This window comes from Brassica napus, chromosome C7 (assembly GCF_020379485.1).
Source record: "Brassica napus cultivar Da-Ae chromosome C7, Da-Ae, whole genome shotgun sequence".
Lineage (NCBI taxonomy): Eukaryota > Viridiplantae > Streptophyta > Magnoliopsida > Brassicales > Brassicaceae > Brassica > Brassica napus.
In genome coordinates, this window is record NC_063450.1 from 45,126,885 (window position 1) to 45,135,764 (window position 8,880).

At 30.4% G+C, this 8,880-nt stretch overlaps 1 protein-coding gene across 1 annotated transcript; it reads right to left on the reverse strand.

Annotated features, from left to right (window-relative positions):
* Positions 1–5,215: 5,215 nt before the first annotated feature.
* LOC106428060 lies at positions 5,216–7,358 on the reverse strand. The gene has a single exon (XM_048764297.1). The coding sequence runs from the start codon at positions 7,356–7,358 to the stop codon at positions 6,123–6,125; it is 1,236 nt and encodes a 411-aa protein (XP_048620254.1). The 3' UTR covers positions 5,216–6,122.
* Between the last annotated feature and the right edge of the window lie 1,522 nt (positions 7,359–8,880).

Below are 8,880 nucleotides of genomic sequence, written 5' to 3' on the forward strand. Positions count from 1 at the left end.
CGCTGAGCTCACCACGGACGTGTGGGATGGCCTCATCCGTTATTGGCGCCTTCCTGATTCGATTAGAATCGCCCAGGCTTGCTCTAACTCCCGTAACACGGTCGATGAGCACGGGAACGGGCCGATGCTTCACACTACGGGCCAAAAACCCCACGCCGGTGTCCGTTTGGAAATGGTAATTAAATATTTTATTAAATAATTTTTTTAATAATTATATTAATTTATTCTAACTTTCTTAACTGTTTTTTAGGCCAAAGAGACGGGACATCTCCCGTCTCTTATGGAACTTTACGAGAGGACCCACAAGAACAAGGCGGGCGTATTTGTAGATGGCAAGTCCGAGCAAATCTACAACGACGTAGTTGCTCGGGTTGAAGACCGCCAGACTCAGCTGACCCAGCAGTCTACCGACGGATTACCCGTCACCTTATCCACACTTGAAGTGGATAAGATTTACGAGGAGGTAAATTTTCAAAAAAATTAATTTTTAATTATTCATTTAATTTAACTTTAAATATTTACTTACAATATTTATTTTTTGTTTTTAAGGTTGTCCCTAAAAAAAAGGGACGGACATTGGGTATTGGTTCCGTCAACGATGTTCCGAGAGCGACATCGTCTTATGGTCAGCGACGGGATGATGAAGTCACGGAGCTGCGTAGAGAGTCCGCTCAGCTGCGTAACGAGTTGACCGCGACAAAATCTCGTATGGGTGGAGTCGAGGGCTTCTTAGACGTTATTGCGGCCACAAATCCGGAATGGGAGTCCATGTTGAGGAACATGCGACAACAACATCCCATTCATGGCGAGTCATCCGGCGACGTACATAACGAGGCGGATGTTACGAGGAGGAGTGATGAATTCTACCGGGCGATGAACGACCCTTAGTTTTTTTTTTGTTGTTGTATTTTATAAATTCAAAACTTATTTATTTATAAAATATTTTCATATGAATTTATTTTTATTTTGAATTTTAATTTATTATTAAATTAAATAATTTTAATTATTTTTTAATTATATTTTAAAATTCTGTAAAATAATAAAAACGAAGTAAATTTGTAGCTAATGTACGACCTCTTTACGTGGAAATCTTACGAGGAAATGACGAGAACCAGTTTACGAGTATTTTACGAGGAAGTATTTACGAGGAAATAACGAGGAAATGTTTACGACCATTTTACGAGGAAATCATTTCGTGGTTGTTACGTGTATTTTGCGAGGAAAATCTTTCAAGGTATTTACGTGTAGATTACGAGGAACTGTTTTCGAGTTATTTACGAGGAATTGTAGCGACGTCCTTACGAGGAATTGTAGCGACGTCTTTACGACGAATCGTTCTACTTCGTCTTTACGACGAAATATATTCCTCGCTAAGTTACGACGAATTAGCGAGGAAATATGTGTTACGACGGACGTGTAACGAGCAAACGCGTTTCCTCGCTAATTCGTCGTAAAACCTCTTTTACGACGAAATAACGAGGAAAACCGCCCTCGTTAAGATTATGTTTTCTTGTACTGGTCAGTGAACTTAATTATATTGAAACAGAAAAAAACGAAAGTGTCTGTTATCTTTAGCCATTCGTTTGGGACCAGGTTGCTGAAGCCCAAACGTGGGAAACAGCCACTCACTCCCAAAAATAAAATAGACCGAAGAAGCTTTAAAAAAAAAGAAAAGATTTTTCCTTTTTAAACATGTAAAAATAAATATTTTCTTCATAAATAAGAAAATATATAATACATTCCTATTTTCACTTCGAAAAGGATTTAGACCATCTCGAATGGGGGTTCTCTCCATTGGAGTTCTTAATATATGTATTATGTATATATATATGTATGTATATATTATATATGCGTAAATAATTGTGGGATCCATGATTAAAAGCACGATTATCCGGCGAATCCCTTTTTGGGTTTCTAAAATTTTTTTTTAAGAGCATGATTATCTGGCGAATCCCTTTTTGGGTTTCTAAAATTTTTTTTATCTGATTTAAAAAAAAAAATTTAAATCGCACCAATTGCGGGCCGCCATATGTCGGTGGGGCCCGCAAACAGTGCACAAAACCCATCTGAAGCAGTCCTCAACTCACGTCTTCTATCACCGTTTTTAAAATATTGGTGGAGTCCACACACACTTTTTTTGCCTAAAAAACTGTTTTACATACTGCAATAATGCTGCTCTAAGAACTCTTACCTATGAGGTTCCACAAAAATTGTAGATCCCACAATTACTTATACATATATAATATATACATATATATATATATATACATAACACATATATTAAGAACCCCAGTGGAAAAAACTTCCATTGGAGATGCTCTTAGCGACCACAACGCGGATCACTGATTTCAGTTGTGCTGTCAGTTGTCATCTCAATTATTTTTTTGCTTTCAATAGTTAATACTACTATATAACATTTGGCGATAATAAGTATACAAAAATTAGTATCATAAATAAATATTCAAACGGAATGTTTTTTTTGGGTAAAATAACAGAATGTACAGTGGCAGAGCTAGGAAAATTTGTTAAGGGGGTCAAATTCATAATTACCATATATCATAGGGGTCAATTTACTAAATTTTACATTATTTTCCCAGATTTCCAAAGAAATATACATGTAAATTTTTGTTATTCATAAACTCACATTGGTCAATTGACCCACATGCTACCAAGGTAGTTCCGCCACTGTGAATGTATATATGTTTCTTAAAATATGTTCAAATTCATCAGTTCGCCTTCACAATTACGAATGAAAATCCTTCACAATTATGGTAATATAATTAATGATGTGATGTATTCTTAAGATAATATAATAAATTATTAAACCAACTACAATATGGAAAAATAATTAATGTAATTATATTAATGAAATTACTAGAAGAACGCTATATATATTTTTATTATATTGTTATTGATGTTTCCAAACAATTCTTATTTATACTGCTATTCATTTTTTCAAACAGTACCAAAAGATACTTCAGTTTTAATAATATAGACTAGAGATTGACCGCGTAATAACACTAATTGTATTCAAAAGACCTGGATCGAAACAGATAATATAGTTATTTTTGGTACAAATATCAGAACCCGTTTCAGTATATTTGTTATTTAGATATTTTTGGGTTTCTATACATAAGAACCGAACTCATTCAGATCTAGAAGGACTCAACTCAAAATCCACACATAAATTTATAATATTCGAGCGGAGCCTAATTTCAAAACAAAGAAAACGATACCCGAGAAGAACAAATTGTACCTAAATTGATAGTCAATATCCATGCCTAACTGATTTTATAAACTAATAAACATGACTACTTCAATGTGTTTGACTAAATTAAGTGAAATAGAAAGAATTTTTTATTTAGTAAAATAATTATATGAAGTGAAAAATTAAGTGACAATAAATGTAATCCATTTTTATTATTTTGATTTAAGTTATTATTTTATTCATAAAAACATGTCTTTAATTATGTTTCTGGCTACATAATTTTTCACCGATTGAAACTAAAAAAAAATAGTTTTAATAAAACAAACTAAACCGCACATTTAACCATATGCAAAACCCAGTATTTTACATTTTTATTTTATAATTGACACAAAGTTAATGTTGATTAACTAATAAATAAAAATATGCACTATTATTATTATAGTAATATAATTAGTGATATGATGTATTGTTAAGGTAATAAAATTAATGAAATTGTTAAACTGAGTGAAATATGGAAAGACAATTAATGTAATTATGTTAATGAAATTAGTAAAATGGCATTATACTTTTCTTTTTTATACTTATATATGTTTCCAAACAATTATCATTTGTACTGATATTCATGTTTCAAAACAGTACAAAAAGGTACTTCGGTTTTAATAATATATATTAGAACTTGACCCGCGTCCCCGTGCAGATGTTTGATTCTTGTATTCAACGTAAACTCATAAGCCGCTGATTTTATTCATATATTAACCTGTTGTTTTTATTATTAATTTATTTTAAAATGAAACAACATACTAATAGTTTTAGTTTTTTGCATTAGTTTTTTTATAAATTATTATTAATTTTATGATATTTATTCTTGAAAATTGATCTCTCGAAATTTTTATATTTGACTAAACTAAATAAGGCAATACTAAAAAAGGTAATACTATATTTAATTTTTTATATATAATATATATTTTATATTTTATTTTGTGTTATTTCCCTTTAAATACATGTGATTTAGTTAATATTCTGTTAGATAAGCTTTGGAATTATAATTAATTAATTAATATTTATTTTAAATATAGTGGCAGAATCTGTAAATAAAAAGAAATACAAAAGGGAAGTATTATTTTATTGTAAATGTAATGGTTAAATGTGTAAATAAAAAGATGCATTTTTATACTGCTATCTATTTTTTCAAACAATTCTTATTTATACCGATATCTATGTTTTCAAACAATACAAAAAAATAATTTAGTTTTAATAATATAGATTCAATTAGCTTTTGGCAGGGTAAATATAGCTTTTGAATAGCCTAGACAGATAAAAACGTGTTTTTAGTGAAAAGGGAATTAAGAAAAAAGCGAATTTACATATTGTCATCAAGTACACGGTTACCCCTGTTGGTTTATTCAAATTGCAGTAATATACAGTAGAACCTTTATAAGTTAATACTCGATAAATTAATAATATCTATAAATTAATAAATTTTATCGGTCCCAATTTGGACAGGTGTAAAATATGACACAAATCGATAAAATAATAAGATAATAATATTTTTAAAATTTCCATGTAAATATATAGGCCCATTAAAATTATAAATTAATAATTTATCTCTATATATATTTTATATAAGTACAAACTAAACATTATATTGTTGATTTTATATTCACAATAAAAATACTTCTATTTTTCTTAACATTTCAATATATTTTGATAATATTTAGTAAAATTATATTAAAAATCACATAACATTTCTATGAAACATAAAAATATACTCCAAATAAGATAATAAAACAATATAAAAATAAAACTTATAAAATTTATAAAATTTGAATAATGTATATACAGTAAAATCAAATATTTTTCGTATTTTATAAATAAACCTATTTAAAAATAGAAAAGAATCTAAAAAGGAAACTTTTGTAAATTAATATCTTTATAAATTAAAAAAAATTTAAAGTTCCAACATTATTAATTTATAGAAGTTTTATTGTATATACGTACTGAGTGAATTTGGCTTGGCTAAAGAAAAGCAATGAAATGAAATGAGTGATGTGGTTACACCTTCAAGGTTTCCTTTTGAGATAGAAACAAAAAATGAAAAAGCAATGAAATGATGAAAGGTGGGGGCTGTTTATGGTAAAAGTCATGTGGTTTTCTATTATTTGCATTTGTCATTCTTAAATATATTATCTTACATAAATTTACATTTTACCTTATGCTATTAAGAAAAGTTGTGCTTTTAAAATCTTCAATTTATATAATCTGCAGGTTTTGGTTCACGAGAAAACAAGATGATAATCGTCTTTGATTGATCGAACAGACGAGGGTGGTCTAGATCTGATCTTCTCTCGAAGCAAAACAAATAATTCAAGAATGAAGATGTTAGATGATTGTGTTTGGGGAATATAATGTGGTTTTGCCGTGAGATATATGCTAAGCATTTTCAAAGGTGTTTCATTTTTCATTTTTTCTTCGTTTTTTACTCCATTAGAACATCTCCAATGGTTGGCTTTATTTTTATCTTCAAATGTTCACTTTCTTCAAAATGAAGAAAAAAATAAAGTAACATTCACTCCAATGGTTTGTTTCATTTCTTCCTTGTAAAAATAATATTCCAAATATATTTCATCATTACTTACCATTAATTATTAATAACATTTTCTAGTTTCTCATCTTTACTAATTTTGCCCAACTATTTTTTTTTTACATAATCCAACATGTTCAACATTATCTTATAATAAAATTATTACACCAAACATAAATAAATAAATAAAAACATTAGATTTTATAAAGCAGTACCAGACATATGTTTTTCCCACATGTGATCAATTAAATCGTTTCGAAGTGCGAAATGAGCTTCTTGATCTTTAATTCTTCTAAATCGAGCAAAAAATTCTTGAAAACGAATATTCTCATGTTATTCGATATCAACCTCTGTAGATGGAGCTTCTCTGGCAACGTCAATTGGTGCACTGAGATCACGCTCATCCTCAATTATCATGTTAAGTAGAATTATACAAGTGGTCATGATATCATGTATCACTTCTCTGGCAACGTCAATTGGTGCATCGAGATCACGCTCATCCTCAATTATCATGTTAAGTAGAATTATACAAGTGGTCATGATATCATGTATCACTTCTCTATTCCAATAACGAACTGGCTCTTTCACAATTGCAAAGCGTGATTGGAGAACTCCAAAAGCACGTTCCACATCTTTCCGACATGCTTCTTGTTGCGTAGCAAAATATTGCTTTTTTGAACCTCTTAGCTCGTGAATAGTTTGGAATATAGTAGACCATTTTGGATATATTCCATCAGCCAAATAATACCTCATATTATATTCATTTCCTGAATAATATAATGAGCAGGGTGCAATACCTTCAGCGAGATTGGAGAAAAAATGGGAGGATTCCAACACATTGATATTGTTATTGCTGCCAGACATCCCAAAATATGCACGACATATCCAAAGATCATAATCCCCAACAGCTTCAAGAATTATAGTTGGTGATCCACTACGACCTGAATATTGTCCAGCCCAAGCGGTAGGACAATTTTTCCACTTCCAATGCATGCAATCTAAGCTTCCTAACATTCCCGGAAAACCTTGTTGTTCACCAATATACATAAGTCTTGAAATATCGGCAGGTGTTGGTGATCGTAAGTACTCCTCTGAGAATATCTCCGCTACAGCTCGACAAAATCTTTGTATGCTTTTGATTGCTGTTGATTCGCCAATTTTTATGTATTCGTCTGTTGCATCAGCTGGTAAACCATAAGCTAGCATCCGAAAGACGACAGTTATTTTTTGAAGAGATGATAAACCAAGTCTACCGATTATATCTCTTCGTTGTTTGAAGTAGTTGTCATGATTTTTAACCGCATTAACGATATGAAGGAATAAAGGACGAGACATACGATATCTCCTACGAAACATGGCATCGTTGTAAGTTGGGTTCTTCGAGAAGTAGTCGTTGAACAATCTATAATGTGCGCTTTCTCGATCGAGGTAGATAAAAGAACGTCCAGGAACTGAACCTCCATGAACCACTTGGCTGCTTTGTTGATTACGAAGGTATTGTATTATCGCATTGTTATTTGCGATAGCATGTTGTATCGTCAATTTTTCTTGGTAGAGATTATTGATCATCTCTACATTTTCATCATCATCTGAAGATGATGAAGAACCATCCAAATGGAATGAATTTGTAAAATTATAATTCATTTTAATATATAAAATTTAGAGTGTGAAGTTAAAACTGATTTCTACTAGTATATATAGAACTTTTTGGAATCACTTTTTCTTTGTATTATTATTTGTCTCGTGAAACTTTGAGTAATGTAAAAATTTGGAATCACTTTTCATTGAATTATCAAATCATGTCATATTATATTGAAAAATTTGAGAATCTTTGAATCACATTTTCATTGCATTGTCAAATCATGTCATAGTAAAATAAAATATGTGAGAATCTTTGAATCACTTTATCATTGCATTATTAAATCATGCCATAGTAAATTGAAAAATGTGAAAATCTTTGAACCACTTTTTTTTTTGTATTATCACATCATGTCATAATATATAAAAAAATGTAAGATTCTTTGAATACTTTTTCATTGTATTATCAAATCATGTCATGCTCAATTGAGAAATATGAGAGTCTTTATTATTATGTATAAATTACGTGGTGTGCTCTACATTTTCATTCACAACTTTGAATCATTCTATTCTCTTTCTTTCATACACAACTTATTTTAGATTTTTACAAAATGTTGTTACGTTCAGCAGGATATACTCAAGAAGAAGATAAGTTCTTATGCCAAATCTATATGGAAATATCCCACGATCCAATTACAAGTGTTTATCAAACATCCGATCAGTTCTGGTCTCGTGTGGCATATGCTTACGAGGCTGGGAAAAATGCAAGTTGGAATGAACGTACAAAAAAATCCATTCATTGTCGAATTCAAACTATTGAGAAAGCAACAAAGAAATTGCATGCATGTCTCAAACAATGTGAAAGCAGACGTCTAAGTGGTGCTTTAAATGATGATATTGTAAGTGTTTTATGATTACTGTAATATATATTTTACTTTTTTTGTACTGATGTCTTTTTATTTTAAATTGGAATGCAGTTTGAGCAAGCCAAATTAATGTTTGTGTATGATCCAAAATACAAAGGAGGTTGGAAATTCGATCATGTGTAGAATATTATCAAGAATTTTGAAAAGTTTAATGACAAATCTGCTAAAAAAGTGTCAAATTCTTGTGGTTTCGGAGATACAAATTCAGCCTCTGATTCTGCTACACAAGAATCTCCAGGTTTGTCCTCATTTTCTTTGAATTTAGATGACAAAGAAGATATTATTGGTGGATGTTCATTTAAAAGGCCAATAAGAGTAAAGAAGTCTAAACTTAAAAGAAAAAAAGATGATCAAACATCACTTGTTATTAACACCTTGGAAGAAGGAAATAAACAACTCTTGGAGCAGTTAAAGAAGACAAGCGCACAAAGAGAACATCATTTAGAAATTCAAAGTAGGAATTATGCTTTGAAAAAACAAAAAGAAGAAAACAAAATTTTATTTTGTGATGTGAATTCCATACAAGATCCTAAAGTTCGTGCATACATATAATCCGAGCAAACTCGAATTTTGTTGGAAAGGAGTGA